The sequence below is a fragment of the Pempheris klunzingeri genome, chromosome 5 (genome assembly GCF_042242105.1).
Source record: "Pempheris klunzingeri isolate RE-2024b chromosome 5, fPemKlu1.hap1, whole genome shotgun sequence".
Lineage (NCBI taxonomy): Eukaryota > Metazoa > Chordata > Actinopteri > Acropomatiformes > Pempheridae > Pempheris > Pempheris klunzingeri.
The window spans coordinates 13182446-13199518 of NC_092016.1; the positions used below are offsets into that span (position 1 = coordinate 13182446).

General features: G+C 42.7%; 1 protein-coding gene across 1 annotated transcript in view; it reads left to right on the top strand.

Moving 5' to 3' along the window:
- LOC139201510 (FERM domain-containing protein 5) overlaps positions 1-15178 on the top strand; it is a 54177-nt gene extending 38999 nt beyond the window's left edge. The window contains exons 2-14 of the mRNA XM_070830841.1: positions 1896-2000; positions 2983-3025; positions 3468-3546; positions 5798-5895; positions 6663-6786; positions 7817-7904; positions 8051-8139; positions 8815-8878; positions 8992-9083; positions 10047-10121; positions 11005-11073; positions 11278-11384; positions 14385-15178. Coding sequence (XP_070686942.1) covers positions 1896-2000; positions 2983-3025; positions 3468-3546; positions 5798-5895; positions 6663-6786; positions 7817-7904; positions 8051-8139; positions 8815-8878; positions 8992-9083; positions 10047-10121; positions 11005-11073; positions 11278-11384; positions 14385-14971 — 1620 coding nt within the window. The 3' untranslated portion in view covers positions 14972-15178. The remainder of the gene's footprint in view (positions 1-1895; positions 2001-2982; positions 3026-3467; positions 3547-5797; positions 5896-6662; positions 6787-7816; positions 7905-8050; positions 8140-8814; positions 8879-8991; positions 9084-10046; positions 10122-11004; positions 11074-11277; positions 11385-14384) is intronic.
- Positions 15179-17073: the final 1895 nt, after the last annotated feature.

The following is a 17073-nucleotide window of genomic DNA, read 5'->3' on the forward strand; positions in this document are numbered from 1 at the left end:
TGTATTCATTTGTCTGTTATCGTTGGAAAATGTACCTACATGTGGTTATGTGTCCGAGCACACCCCAAAGCTCCTCTCTTCCTCATTTTGTGAGGCCATTAAGTTAGCAGGCACGTCAGATTGGTTAGTGATGTTACAGCAAGGGAATAATCTCAAAGTGACAGCGGTGAGCACCCATGAAGCCCCTCGGTCTCGCTACAGAAAGGTCAGTTACCTGCAGTAGCAGAGCTCCTATCAGCATTCAGTCACAGTGGTTAAGGGACAAAGCCCAGCATCGACAGGCCTTTTACCTAATGAAGTGCCTGTTATCTGCAGCCTGAGTAATGACATGGAGGAGAGTTCTGCCAGTGACACTAATACTTGCCGTCACGGGGTGAACAAGCAGAGAGAGAGAGAGTGGAAGAAGGAGTGAGACAGCCGTCTCTGGCTGTCCAACCTTGACCTTAGCTGACCTCTTCAGGAGTAATAATGAGAGCTGACACTCAAGCCTAACTGCAGCTAACATGTGAGTGAGATATGGACATGGATAGGACTCTGTATTGTTTTAAAATCACCTGTTAGCTGATAACAGCTGCCTGGTGCAGGTGGATACGAGGTAAATGAGAGTGAATCAAGACAGTGAAGTTGGACAGAAGATCAAAGTGATGAGCTTAAAGATGCTAAAATATTTCATAGAGCTGAAGGGAACTGCAGAGTCGTGTCATTGAGACATTGAGTCTGTGATGTGGCACGTGGGCATGACATCGCCGGGATGGAGGGTAACGGCAATGGAGTGGCCCTAGATTTAATGTTTGGCCTTAGGTTTAGGGTTTGCTTATTTTCTGGAACAAAGGAGAGCAAAACTAGACCATCAGTGCATGAGACCATGAGGTCATATCCATTAATCACTCCCGCTGTGTAACCTCATCACATTGACTAAAAATGTGCTGATGCAATGCCTTAATGCTGCAGAAGTAAAGATGCAAAAATGTCATAGACAGCAGAGTTTTACTTATTTCATCAAAAGCTTTCCATATTGGGGTTTTTCAGATATGGTTCAGTTTGAGCGCTGATGTTTTCTCAACAGTCCTTAACGCCCTTGTCTTGATTCTAGCTCCTCACAGTGACTGACTGTGATTTGCACTGTGTGGCACCTCCGCAGCGTTGGATTAGTCGAAGAACTGTCACTTATTACTCTATCCGGTTCGCTGAAATGAGGCACCCAGTTGTAATCATCACCCTTAATATACTTGATTCTAATTATATCTGCATACCCAACAAATACCCAAAAAATCAGACTCTTCAAGCGAGAAATCATCAAATTGTGTTGAAGAGAAGAACTTAATTTATTTCTGTCTTGCCATCTTTTGAGAGGAGTTTCTAGTTTTCTACACAGTGAATGCTGCGGAGCGTTTCAAAGAGTATTATGTGCTACTGTTGGATCTCTACAAGAAAATCTGCTCCGGTCTGATCCAAATTTTCTGGTTTGAGCTCGGATGTTCGGAGGGTATCGGATATGTATTGGACACAGTGGAGGATGCCCAGGCTTCTCTCTGTGCTGCAATATACACAAGTGTCTCTAAGGGAAGCCTCCTCACGAGGTTCAGAATGCAGAGTATGAGCAAAACCCTGGTGAGATCTCAGCATATTTAATCCATCCTTTCTTTGAGCTCCTCTTTTAGCTGTGGACAGGGTTTATTCCAAACACTTCAGATGGCTCTGGCTGTGTATTAATATTGGATGAATTTGAGATACGTCTGGCAGGGTTTAAAAAAAAATCTGAAGCCCGCTCTGCTAGCAGGAATTATTTCCCATGTTTGAACTCAGGACAATGGCTTTTCTTTTATTAAATCTTTTCTTGGCCACATGTTCAAATATGCTTGCTGAATGATAGTTTTTATTCTCTTCTATTACAGCGGGATGCAAAGGGACAGTATCTGTTTGACCTCATCTGCCACCACCTCAACTTGCTGGAGAAAGACTATTTTGGCATCAGATATGTGGATCCAGACAAGCAGCGGGTAAGTGTGTGTGCGTATGAGTGTATGTGTGAGCATGACAGGGGTTCTTTGTGTGTGTGCTTATGTGCATTTGTTTGATTTATCATTTTTTAATTAGGGTAAAGTCTATTTTTAACAGAGACAAAAAATCAAATTCTTTCAATAGTACACAAGTGCCATACAGGTCCATGTGAGGTCTTTAAATGTAAACTCAGAATGACTTCCTACACACATGACTTTGTTGCTTTGTGTCCATATAAAAATCACATGCACGGCTATTCTTTAAAAATGAATCGGATTTGATTTAGTCGACTTAGAAGACTGAAAATATGACTGAGGGCCAGAGTGAAATGTTGTGTTCCTCAGTTTCTCTTATTCACGCCGCCTTTCAGCCTGACGGTTGTGCCATCAGGCTCTTCTGCTGTGAGGCATGTCGTGGCACTGCTTGATTCATGAAGTATTCACATGTTCACAGATCATGTTGTAGTCCTGCAGACAAGAGCCAAGTCCTGCTGATGCTGCGTTTCCTATGCTGTCACTCAGGACTATTTTGGTGGTTGTTGCTGTGGGTGGGTTGGGTTGGCAACCTGAGAGAAAGATGGAGCGAGAATGCGCTTCCCAGAAAGAATGATGAATCTGAATGTCGCCGCAGACACACAGAGTCTGTGTAACTGTCACCACCGGCAGGAGCTCACTGTTAAATGGACACCTGCTGTCGAATCATCCTTCCTGCTCTAACTGTGTCTCAACAGACAATTCTTTTAATGTTTTCAAAATAAAACTGGAAATTCTTTACATTTGATGCAACTTTGTCATATTGGATATTGCTCCAACAGTGCTGTTGTAACACCATGTGTAATATATGTGGCAGTAGTAACAGCTGAACGTCATGGCAGCTGATACCGAAAGTGTCAGCTGAATGACTTCATGTCTGTGCTACTCCGAGAGGATGTTTTTGAGACATTTAATTCTCTGCATTTATCTGTTTTTCTTTCTAATGCAGCACTGGTTGGAGTTCACAAAATCAATTGCAAAGCAAATGAAATGTAAGTACTTTGAGTTTATGTTTATAATAGATTAGATCCACCTTTATCAACTACAGCATTAAATGCTGCTAACAATTACTGTAACTGCAGCAGTAAAACTAGTCTCGTAATGTAGTATCCTGTGTAATAACACAATACTCACAGGGCATATTTTACTGTTAACACTTCTGCACTTATACTAGTGTAAAAATGATTTCATGCACACTTAGTGGTTAGCCGCAGCCCATAATGAATAGGACTGATTAAGACAAACAACTAGTTGCTGCCCTAATAAGCTCAGAGTGCTCTTGGCTGGTGACAGACGTTCATAAATAAATAAATGAATATGCATGTTTCTGACTCAGTTCTGCTGTCTCCTTCAATCTCCTGTTGAGTGTTTGATCTGTGACATTGAAAGGATTTCTGTCCATTTCTTGAATGTTTTTGCGTTTGTTTCCTCCAGCTCAGCCTCCATTCACCATGTGTCTGAGAGTCAAGTTCTACCCTCCTGATCCCGCCGCTCTCAAGGAGGAAATCACTCGGTATGACCTCCTGTTGCCGCTTTCACTTCAGATGAGTTGATATGGGCTTTTCATTTTCTCTACAGCCACAGCTTACCTTTGTTTCATTCTAACAGTGAGAAGGGGAGGAACAGATTTTCATGGAGAGATCATTTTAGAAACCTGTGAAAAGCAGCTGGGCTTGGTCCTTGTTTTTTTTGTTTTGTTTGTTGTGTTTTTCAGATTTGATTGTGATAGCCGTACAGAAATTTTTAGGCAGTGAAAACATGTGTCTGTCTAAACCATTATTTATGAGCCTTCATAATTAAAATGCCTGACTACTTTATAGTCTGAAACATTATGATAAATATTACACAAAACACAGTTTACAAGAGGAGTCTTGAAGCAGAGAGGGATGTAAAAGCCTTTCCTAGTAGCTCAGTCTCCGAAAAGCACTATGTAGGACATTAAAAGCAACACCTTGCTAGATTTTTGAGCATAAATGTACACCTTTTCATGATTGTTTTTGATATTTTCAAATGAATCTTCAGAAAGGTGAAAGGGACTAATTAAAAAGAGAAAAACAATGAGCTTATACTGCATCCAGATAATGTAAAGAGTAGCCATCTGGTATATGTGTGCATGTACAGTTTACTCATATATTCATCACTGCCTCGAGGGAGAGGAGGCCACTCGCTTTCTCCGAGGTGTAATGAGATGAAAAGTGCACCACATGTAGAGTGAACATAATGAACGGAGCGGATAGACGAGATGGGGGGCAAAGGGTGCTGATTGAGAGTGGAGAGGAGAAGGAGGGAGAAGGAAAGGCCGGGGCGTGGGGGTGTGGAGGAGGCAGAGTGATACATGATGATGAGAGTGGAGAGGCCAGAGCATGGCGCAGACCACAGAGTGAGGGAGAGGGTAAATAATCAATCACACACAAGGCACATTCAGTGGGTGCTCCCTCTCATCATATTGTGCAGGGAGTTTGGACTTGGCCCTGCAGGAGAACTACAAATAATACAACCGATTGCTCTGTTGGATTCAAGAGTCCGAGTTAGCCATCACAGTGAACCAGCATGAACAATACCAAGACCCTGAAACTGAAGTAGCTGAATGGAATTCAGCCATCATCCATTTTACACCTGTGCTTTTCTTATTGTGAAAAGTCAAGATGTCCTTGGTGAAGTAGGGTTATTCTGTGCTGTTAACATGTTTTCCAGAATGTAGGAAAAGGCTCCAGTGGTTAAATCAAATGAAAGAGTTTTTGTTAATTAATCGGGGAAAATGCACAGTAATCAACAGTCATTTTAAAAACAACAATGTGAATATACCAGGGTAGCTCCACATCTAAATCACCTCAGCAGCCCACACAAATAAACTCATTAAAAAACAAATAAAGAGAAACAAAAAAAGTTACACATTCATTCTCTCAACAGACATTTAAGTACTATTTTACCAAGTTCTGTAAATACTGCAAGGAGTGCTGCTGTATCTGTCTGTGAGTTCGTGTTTATATCGTACAGATCTTTTGTAATACAATTGAAACATCAACAGCCATCAGCACTAAATGGCTGCTGAATTATTATCTTCTGGCTGAACTTGTGACTCATTCAAAAGGTTCTGTTGAACCTGCTGCGGAGTGAAAAACATCATGGGAAATGTAAGCAGCTTTCTAATGGATCTCTCGGCACGTTATTAGCCCGTGTGGAAATGGCCTAGATAAAGGGGAAGCAGGTCTGCAAGGCTGACTGTGGTAAACATTGAGATGAATGTGTTATTTCATGTTCTAAGTTTGTAAAATAAGTCATTTAATCATCCCAGCGAATGTGTAGTTAAAATCTCTAATGATAACAATAACATCAACAATTTTTAATAGTTGTTATCACCAGCTTCATGATGTTTGCTTCAGATGTTAAATTTCATGCTTTAGGAGGTGATTGGGTTGGATGAGTCTGGAACTAGGCTGGAGGCTTTAAGAGAAGCACAGCACCAGTAGCAGCTTCCCCCCCAGGGCCTTCCTATCCTGCGTTTCCTCAGAACAAAACCCTCATTTCAGCTTAATCAAAAAGAAATATTCAAACCACCCATAGGGAACTCAACTGCCTTTGAGGTTTATCAGGTTTGTTGTTTTGCTGCTCCTTCTCTGTCCTTTCTTATTGTTTTATTCCTTCCGTGTTTCACTGAAAAAATGTAACTGGATGAGTGTTTGGGGTATTTATGAATATCATCAGCATTCCAACGAGCAGGCTTGTCAGACCGGCTGATGAGATTTTTGCCCTTTCTTTTGTAGATATCTTGTCTTCCTGCAAATCAAGAGAGACCTCTACCACGGTCGGCTCCTGTGTAAAACCTCGGATGCGGCCATGCTTGCTGCCCACATCCTTCAAGGTAATGGAAGGTGACAGATGGAAATGACTTACACCACTCTCCGCTTCACACTGCGTTTTTAACCTCTGTTTTAGCATGCCATGTAGTTCACCAGTCTGATAAATACTGCCAGCCAAGGAAATTGATTTTTATGTGCAGAGAAGCTCAATTAGGTGATAGTGTGGGAATTTACATTATAATATTCCTCAAAGAATCTGCCTGCAGTGTTTTATTTTTTTATTCATACATAAGACTGCCTATGTGATTTTCCATACCGCTATAACACAATATTGACACTAAAACTTGTTCAAAGTGAAAGGTTATTCTGTACTTTGTATGATAATTAGCTCAGTGACTTGCACGCCCATTAACAAACAAGAAGAAGTCACGCTCGCGCAATTATAACGTCTTTGAAGTGGTTATTTGCCGCCTTATCATCACAAATTCAGATATAAAGAAACAGAACATGCATGAGATATGGTGGCTCAGCTAACATCACAGAAAGCACAGTGTTTGAGGAGAGGCAGGTCCTCCAGAGGAGGGGCTGATGAATTAAAGATGGGCTGCCTGGTCAGCTCCTCCTTGCAGAGAGAAGCCGGCATCAGGGTCATCCGAGGGAGTGCAGTGTGGCATGAAGAAACACAAATAATCCTGGGCATGTTCAGCCTGTCTCCACCGGCAAAAGCACCACTGTGCTGAAAACTGTAGACATAATTTTTAACTTTTATCTGCTCTGGATGTTTGTGAATATGTTTAACATTTAACTTTTACTCTGACCCTGCCTCCAGCTGAGATCGGCGATTACGACCCCGGGAAGCATCCTGAAGGTTACAGCTCCAAATTCCAGTTTTTCCCTAAACATTCAGAGAAGCTAGAGCGCCGGATTGCAGACATACACAAGACAGAGCTGATGTAAGAGCCAATCTGCACCTTCACAGTTAGGCTCTCCCTTGTTTTCACACACCTGCAGACCCTGCACTCATACAGGCTGAATAAACACCAGTTTTCCTCAGACATTTATGTAATTGACTGCAGTAATGAGGCACAGTTGGTCTTTACTGGGCTAGCCAGACAGATTATTGTCGCTTATTTGAGCAGATAGTGGAGAAAATCGCTCTCTTCTCCACTATCCACTCAAATAACTCAGTCAGATTGTCTTACGCTCATAGCCTGTTCTTTATTATAGCTATTAATGATGAGTCTTAGATACAGCTTCAACTGGAGGAGCCAGTAATGAAAATGATAGAGCATGTCCATGCACACACACACACACACTGCTGCTGCACACACTGCCTGTAATAGCCATACAGAGCCCAACCACCCCAACTTAATTATTAGTACTTGTGTTAAATCATTTCTAATGTAAATGAGCCTCTGTGCCATCTTGCATTAGTTAAGAGGATGTTAAAAAGTTTATGCTGGCTGTAATGAATTAAATTCATCAAGAAAAAACAAAAGATGTCTTTTTAGTGATATACAGTGAGACACAGTAATGGTAGAATGGCATCAACAAAGTCCAGTTTGATGCTGTGGGGGTAAAGTGACAAACAGCATGAGACTCTGCTGCCCACTAGTGGTTTCTTCTTTTATTCACTATCAAGTAAACACTTTGCTTCACCACTAGCACCTACAAATAAACACTGATTTACATTCATTTTACAGTCTGCATGTAACAGAAATTAAGAAAAACAACAAGCCCTTTTCAAGTATATTATAAGACATTTTCTTTGCCTCGGCTGATCTGTTGTTACAGTTTGATCTTGTTAGGATGTAACCTCTGTCTGCCTCTTTCAGTCTCTCTAAATGAGTGTATCACCTCGTCTGTAATTAATTTCCTCGTGCCTTTCTGAGAAGTGTTCAGCCTTTCAAGACTTTTGTGTTGCATTTTTTATGCTCACGGTGGACTGACACAGATGTTGGGTGTGTTGTTGCTCTCCCTCAGTGGACAGACACCTGAAACATCAGAGCGAAATTTCCTGCAGAAAGCCCAGATGCTGGAGACATATGGTGTTGATCCACATCCATGCAAGGTTTTTCAAGCACTGCTGCACTATTTTTAGATACTAAATGTTTAAAAAAATGTTCTGTCCAACATATTCTCATGGGATATACAGTACATGCTAATCTGCTATGAGTTTTGTTCATGTTTAAATGTGTGCATTTCCATTCTTTTCAGGATGTGTCTGGGAACCCAGCTTTCCTCGCCTTCACACCATTTGGTTTCGTGGTGCTTCAGGGAAACAAGAGAGTTCATTTTCTCAAATGGTGAGCCAAATGTGCAACACACTCCTGTGTGAGCCAAGGAGAGCACACTCCTCGTGTAATCGCAAGATGTAAATAGACAACCACTGAACTGCATACCTTTTTTTTTTTCCTATATGCGTTCTACATGAGACAGCATGTGCACTACAGCTGGCTGTACAGTCAACAAAGCTCATCCATCTGCTTCTAATGGTGACAAGAGCCGGCGGATAGCATGTGCACAGATGGCTAATTACACCAGCTAGATTCTAGACCAGGACAATAGCTTGATGCCTGTAGCCTCTACTTGTATTAGACGCCCACTGGTTTGAATTCAGCAAGATGCTTTATTGATTTATTAAAAAAACGTATTCAACATGGTGCATTTCTATTTAACATTTATCTTTTTGTCTGTTTCTATTTAACTGAGAAGGTTCCTGTTACAATCATGGAGACAGACTTATGATGTATTTATTCTGGCTTTGTTTGTTTGCCTTCAGCAGTGCTCAGGTTTCCCCCCCTGCTCTCCATTCCCTGTCTGCAGGGAATATTATCAGTTATTTGTTTTGTCAGCCAAACGCAGAGCTCTGTGGCTGTTTATGTGATCTTAAAGTGTCTGCCATGAATATTTAAAGAAGCTGCGGCTTTCTGTTTCCGCTTGCTGTACATGTGACTGTCGCTGCGCTCTCTCCTGGACAGGAACGAGGTGACCAAACTGAAGTTTGAAGGCAAGACGTTCCACGTATATGCAAATCAGAAGGAGGTGAGAGCATGAATTGTTGGATGTGCATGTTCTGATGGCGCTGCCTGTTGAAGGTGGTGTTCTGTCTCAGTTTGTTATATTATCCTGCACGTCCTCTCATTTTCAACGTGCAGGACGAAAAGATCATCTTGACGTACTTCGCGCCCACACCAGAGGCATGCAAGCACCTTTGGAAGTGCGGAGTGGAGCACCAGGCTTTCTATAAGTGAGTCCAGAAATGTCTTTCTTCATTTAATTTTAATGTTTTTAATATTCTCCCGCACTGTCACGATTTGGTTACCTACTATGCATGTTTGAGCGCTGTCAGGAAGGTTATGTCACGGTGCTCTGGTGTCCTCATGAGCCCTTACTTCGGGGGTTGTTTGTCAGCGGGAAAATGAGGTGTGAGTTGCCTCTGACCTTTAAAGGATGAGTGTGCACCGGCACGAGACTGCAAGCACTTCAGCGCTCCTCCTGAGATATGGCTCTCCTGTTTCAGCCATGAATAATAGTGCAGGTCCCCTCTGCTCTCTCCTGCTCAGAAAAGGTGATTTAAACAAAAAAATAATAAAACAGCAGCCTGTGAGCTCAGAGGCCCAGCGGGGGTGTCACAGTGACTCAGGCTGATGTCTCAGGTGATGAAGAGTGTGTGTCAGGGGTTAGCACATGGAAAGAGAGAAGGGGAGCGCTTAGCTCACGCTTTGATGGATTTAATATGATGTGACCTTTTGAGGACTCCCTCTGAAGTGGCAGATAATATTTTATCGGCCTCCCACTTATTAAAATCTTGCTGTAACAAGGAGTCTGGGGAACTAAAAGGCAAACGGACATGCGATAAAGATGATGTGTCTTCCAGAGAAGCACACATATCCCTTGAAAGCAAAATTAAACATTAAACATTCATGTCTCACTTACTGTGACAATATAAACATATTGAATACTGTATGGAGCTGTGTTACGCCTATAGTGCAAAGAGAGGACATGCATAATTTAACAACAGCTATTTGATCCTAGTTTCTGCTTTGTTCCTGGGATTCAGAAAGCAAAGATTACATTTATCCACGCTTCAACTATGTGATCTTAATCAGAGTTCACACTCGTACTTTTCCTCCATGTTCTGTCCTTCCTGATTTCCTGGTTTTGGTGCAGTAGGCTTAATTTTTCTTTTCTTTTTTTCTTGTTCCGTCAGGCTTGAGAAGTCAAGTCAGGTTCGCACGGTGTCCAGCAGCAACCTGTTCTTCAAGGGCAGCCGTTTCCGTTACAGGTAGAGTCCACAACAACACAGCATGACTGATGACAGGGAGGGGAGGACACTGCAGAAAACCCCCAGCTGGAAGTGGAGAGAGGGGTTCCCAGAAGACATGGCCTCCTGGCCTTCTGTGCTGTAACTTCAGCCCACTTTTGCCCAGAGGATAGGACTGACATCTCGCAAGATAGGGGACACAGAGGGGAAAATGAAGGGGACTGATCACATGAGGCATTATCACCTTGTATGAGCTATAAACCTGTTCTATGACTAAGATAATGTCCTTTATTAAAGAATCAGTTCACCCAAATTATGAAAAAACGAAATGTACTCTCTTAGCTTAAGTGTTTAGTTTATTGATTCACTCGGATTTTGAGATATCCTCTGGAGGTGAATACAATTTTTTAAACTGGTTTCTCTGTATAATCTGATATCTCAGCAGCTAAAACCAAAACTATCTGCATTAGCTGGCTACATCTAGAGGTATATGAGAAAATATATTAGTCGTGTTCGACTGTTGAAAAGTCAAGATTGAATGGATGGAAAATAATTTAGCGTTAAAAACATCTGCTAATATTCATATATGGAAACTGTATATGAGCTGCAACCACAAGCCGAGTCAGTTAATGATTGAGTTTACTGTTGAAAGGACAAACCATGATCATTATTTTGATATTTCTGCCTTTAAGTCTGTGTGTGCATTTATCTGACTGGTGGTAATTCAGTTACACAAAGCTGAATTCACCGGGTTAATTCAATCATGATGCTCATGCACTGTACTCATCCACTGCAGTGATGGCTTTCATTGGCATTGGGTGACTCCAGGGTGCCTGGTAATGTGTGTGTTTGTGTGTGTGTATGCGAAACTCATCCTGAGCATCGTCTCTGTGCTTTATAACAGTGGCCGAGTGGCAAAAGAGGTGATGGAGCAGAGTGCCAAAATCAAACGCGAACCTCCAGAAATACACAGGTAGAGTTGTAAACTCAGGAGAGGTCACAACGTTCTCACTTATCACATTTTTATTGAATTTTCCTCCATTTTCTCAGGCACCAAGCCACTGTAGATGTCTTTATATCAGCAGCACCTACTGGCTACAGTGTGAGTTACATCCAGCCGTAGCTTTCTCTCTGTGCAGTGATGGTTGTGCATTTGTGTGTGTGTTTGTCTCAGCAGGGCTGGCCTGGTGCCCAGCAGAAGTTGTCCATCCATCACGCACGGGCCTCGCCTCAGCAGTGTGCCGCGCACGCGTCGGAGAGCTGTGCACATATCTATCATGGAGGGTAAGACGTGAGCTTCACCACCATTCCTCACCAAGCAAGCAACAAATACCCTGACTGCCATATAAGTGCTGGGGGCTAATTTGTGATTTCAGACATGATGTGTTCTGTAGAGACCTTAGAGCAAGTGTGGTACGCATAAACACGGTTTACATGTCATCCTCCTCCACTGAAACATGCAGTGTGTCTTGTCAGCACTGTCCAGGAAGCAGTTCTAATCATGTATGACGCGTTATTGCAACAACAAAAACGCTGTCACGTTTTTTCTAAATGGATCACAGAGCCATTAGTCCCTTTTTGTGAGAACTCATACATACCTGTGCAAACACTCGCGTTCACACACACACCCACAAATACACACACGCGCTGTAACTAGAGCCATTTGGCCCAGTTCATGCTTACAGTGCTGGTGGGGCATGCTGCAGGTGTGTGCGTCAGTCAGCCTGCTCCACTTCAATGCAGGGTTTCAGAGCCGTGTGTGCGTGTGTGTGTGTGTGTGTTTCAGCGATTGTGCATTTGTTGTGCCAGCTAAAGTCACTTATTCAGCCCACCTGCAGGCTGCTGGCCCAGAACAGGTGGCCTCACTTCCACTGTTACTGAGGTGGACACAGCAGGAGTACTGTCCTGCCTGACGCCGAGCAAGCAGCAGTGAGACGCTTTGGCTTTGCCTTTCAAGTTCATATTGTAACTCTCTGTACGCTGAGATAAATAGAAGTCAGGAGCAGGTATACTGAGTGCATTGAGGGTCTTTTGCTGTGGGTTCAAGAGAACCATGAGAGCTTCCCACCCCCAGTGTGTGCTGACTGGGTGCCTTACATTGGTATTAATACCCCAGCTCAAAATAGCCTGGGTCTTCTACTCCATGTATGTCACTGGCCGGGGTGGGGCCAAACCAGGCCAGGCCAATGCTGGCAAATGTAGCACTGCTGCAGAAACTACCGATTTACCTCACACACTCCTCCCTGGAAACTGCAACGAAGGCAGTATCCTTCGGCCCTACACACACACACACACACACAGCCAGACTGTGGCCTGGACTCCGGGACAGGGACCATAAGGACGGGATATACACGTGCATGTTGCAGCCATGGTGAAGTGTCTGATCCGTATCACCACCCGGGTGAACGTACACCTGCGTATGATCAACCACTGCTACCGGGATGTGAAGGTTCGCGTGCTGAGCCTGGGGCCTCGTATGCTGGGAAAGGCCCTGGGCGTCTTGCCCCTCTACCCTGCCCTGACGGGGCAGCAGGAGTCTGCCAGCATCACCCCTCTTCCTGGTACTCCGCTGCCCTGCGTTCAATCCAGCAGCACTCCAGGTAAACTCATCGCAGAACCAGCCAGAGTTATGGTTTAGATGGAGGTGCCAGCTGCTTTTTTCTATTTTGAACCGGTGTCTGCCTCATCGGTGTTGGTGGGGAGGGAGCAACACCATTCCTGTGCTTGTCTGTGTCGTGGAGGTCATTTTAGATTTTTCTTCTTTGGTGCTTTTGTTGGGTGTACTTTGTTGATTTAGATTGCATGCCTTATTATGTAGCAGCTATATTTGGTTCCAAGCAATACACAGTATTTCAAGAAGTACGGTGTGTTTATTTGGTGTATTCGTTTCTTTTTCATTTTAATTTCAAAGCGCTAAAACATGGGAAATACAAATCTAAACAATGCTGCTGCATTCCTGCCTCCTGCATAGTTGTAAGCACGTCATAAGGATAAGCTGCGGCAGATCAACACTGAGTAAAGATGGCCACTGACACTAACTCGGCCATTATGCTTCCTTCCTTCCACTTGACAGGAGTGTCATGTCAGCAGAGGCTTAGAAACTGGACATAATCTCTTACTTCTCCTGCAGTTTTTCAAAAATAATTTTCATTACACGCTTCCTCATCAAAAGCTGAATCGTTAATCCCGTCTCTATATAGTGAAGGTGTAATGTTGCCGCTTTGACACTCTTTGAATGTGATATCGTCAGCAAAGGGCACAACCACAGCCCATCTCCACTGACATGTACACTGACGGTGAAGTTCTCACATACTGTACCATGACTCCAGTACTGACTTGCAGTGACTTCCTGTACGCCTTTGATATCTAGACCATATAAAACCATTGTGGGCAATGTTGCAAGTCAGTGAGCAACACTGTTTTATGTCGTCAGTTTTATGATGTAGCCTGATTTGTTAGGTGTTTAATTTAGATTTTCCTAAATAGTTTTCTTTCTCATGTGGTGGGGGGATGACACCACAAAATCACTTTAACTTTGTAAAATACCCACTTGGCCTGCCTTTATTTTGTCTCACATTTGAACTGCATTGGAAAGAGATGTTTTTCAGCGAGTATGGACGGGGGCACGTGAGTGTTGTTTAATGACATATTTGAGGAAGTGGAAACCCATCCTTTTATTCACACTTGTGGTTCGTATCTCAGGCAATGAGGCTCTATTAAGGACATTAAGCATCCTCTTACAAGCTTTTCTAAATCTGATATCCCAAAGAGGATCAGTGTAGTGTCTGTTTGTTTAGAGATGTGGCATCAGAAAGTGCCACCTGATATAAAGAGAGGATGTTGGCTCTTTCATCGGGAAGCGGGCTTGGTTTATTTAATGGCTTATTTGATTTAACTTATGGGTTTGTACACTCTGCGGTTGTGGAATGATATCTACACTTACAGGGCAAATGGACCATGATGATTTCTTCCGTTAGAGATGGTGATTAGGCGTCACATTAGCTCATGGGCAGTTCTGTACATTGATCCACCGTGTTTGCTTGACTCTAATGAGAGCGTGATCAGATGTCTGTGTCTGTGCTCTGTAACAGAACTCTGGTCGACAAACGGCAGAGGAAATCTGTCAGCATTCAGAACCAGAACTACAGTTTATTATGTCTGTGAACGCCACACTTGTATAGAGTATGAATGCTCTATATATTCATGCTGTAAATGTGTGTAATCTTCCTTTTTTCTTTTTCTGTTTCCCTCCTCCTCCTCTTCCTCCCTCAACCACCCTACAAGGTCTGGAGTCATTGCGTGACAGCGCCCACTCTACACCGGTGCGTTCAGTGTCCCATGGGGAGTCCTTCATGCCACGCTCCCGGAGCCAGGCCACAGACGCCAGTGAGGGGACAGCGGTGATCTCGGATGAGGCCTACAGCCCCTCCGACAGCGTCCTGCCCACCCCGGTGGCGGAGCACAGCATGGAGCTGGCCGTCTCGCGCCAGATCAACGGGGCGCCCTGCAGCATCGAGGAGGAGAAGGAGTCGGAGGCAGGCACCCCCATGTACGGGGAAGGGGGTGATTTTGGTGCGGACGGTAGATCTGCACAGGAGGGTGCAGGGGGGGACTCGACCCTCAGCGAGGTGGAACAGGTGAATAAATTTGTCTTAAGTGTCCTCCGTTTGCTCCTTGTGACCATTGGACTCCTCTTTGTCTTGCTCCTCCTCCTCATCATCCTCACTGAGTCAGACCTTGACATTGCATTTTTACGTGACATCCGCCAGACCCCCGAATTTGAGCAGTTCCATTACGAATACTTTTGTCCCCTCAGGCGGTGGTTTGCCTGCAAGCTCCGCTGGGTGGGCGGGTTGCTCATTAACAAGTGAGAGTGAGGTCGTAGAGTTCGTAAGCCCGTTCGGGGGTCTGGGAAGACGGTTAGGACTCCGGAGTGATGGAGGGCAGCCTCGTCCCAACCATGAACCCTGCTTCTCTCATCATCCTCCTGCAGACATACAGCTTGGACCACTCCTGGTAACACCGGGCCAGGATCTCTCTTCCCCTCCTCCGCTTTGAGTTACCCCCCCACCCACCCACCCACCTTCTCGTTCTTCTCGTTTCGCTTGTTTTCTTTTTTCGTCTTCTTTTTTTTTTTCTACAAAGCCAGAGGACTTTTTTTTTTTTTTGCATTTTTTTTCTTTTTATTTCAAGTCATTTCAGGTATTTTATTTTTTCAAATAACACAAAGGAAAAAAATTCAAACTGAAATCAAAGAACTGAAGAATTTTAAACAGTTCCTTTTATAGGAACGGAAGATTTTGTTGCAACGGATGAACGTTGCCCTCATTTATTATTTATTGCTTTTAAACATGTATTTGCATAAGAAAAGGAGGAGAGATGACGGAACAGTAATCGAGGAAGTTGAGCTGTCGTTGAAATAAAGATGGAAGTGAGTTAGGTTAGAGTTGATAGGCCTACTGCTGTGAAGTACATGTGAGGCGAAGTAGTGTAATATCTTTGATATTGATTCATCCCCACCAGAAGTCAACTAGACAAACAGCAGATTCACATCATTGGGAAAAACAGAATAGCGTGATGGGATTAACAGTGAAGGTGCAAGCAACAGAGAACAGACAGGGTGATTACCAAATGCCTTTTTTGAGATGTCAATGACTGTTGGCGGTTTTGAATTTTGTGGATTGTTTGAAGACACAACTACACTTTAGAATACAAAGGTGTACAATGTAAACTGGTGAAGATCAAAGTTGTTTTTCTAACATTTTATAAGCCTTCAGTAAAATAAACCAGTAACCGATAGTGTTAATGTGACCCACTAGTGTCCGATGCGGTTAACGAAATATTCTTGGCGAGCAAAGATTCACTGGCACCAGTAGATGATAGTCTAGATAGATGTGCTATGCTCATATGGTTTTAATGATTAAGTACTTTTGAATGTGCTCATTTGTTCAGTCGTTCTGTTTTTTCTTCAATTGATTTGATTTGCGTTTTTTTCATCAAGTTGAAATTCGACGAATTTCAATAATTTCTTTCTATGAAGAGTTTATGATTTATTTTGGTTTCATATCAACCTTTCTCTAGGTTTATGTATCATACTATATTATTATTATTAGAATAAGAAGAATGATGTACTTTTTGTACAAATTAGTTTGTTTCCTAATATATATTGACAGGTTTTTCATGTATATTTTAACAGAACTGAAATGTTATTTTGTTATTGAAGATTAAATTATACCTTTTTTAGCGCTGTGTTTCAAGTAAGGTCAGAAGCATTTATGGAAATGTAGAAGGGGGAGGGACTAAAAAAAAAACACACAAAAAAAAAAACAGGGTTTTTATCCAGATCCGCTCAACAATGATCACACCTCTCATCAGTCCACCAGCAGTGAATCAGCCTCCAGCGTGTGCGCAGTTTTTATCATCATTTTAAACATGTAATAGAATGAAATCATACCATTACGATCACCACATAAGCCAAAAATCACATGTTCACTTTCCAGATCTTTACCATGTCTTACTTTACTGGAAGAGTTAGGAGAGGCGACTGTGAGCCTGACCGATACTGGATCTGCACCAAAAACTCAACCCAGATGGTCGAATAAAAAAAGAAGAAAAAAAACATATTTTGAATATGTTACTTCAGGTCCTAAGAAATTATAGCAGACATTTTCCATTTTGTAGAGCGAACAGTTCATTGATTGATCTAGAAAATATTAATGAAAATGACTGTTAGTTGCAGCCCTAAATAAAATATTTTGTCACTGATGAACAAAATTAACAATTAAATGTGTAACCTCTCACTAACTGTCTGCTACAGACTTCAGTCTTTTTGACATTTTCTGAGGTACCTTGTGCAATTTATTTATGAATCATGTTCTTCAGTGACTTTCTTCCTTTCACTTTAACATTACGTAAAAATAAAAGCAGATACCAATATATCTCGGATAAGCCAATACGGGCCAATGATTGATGA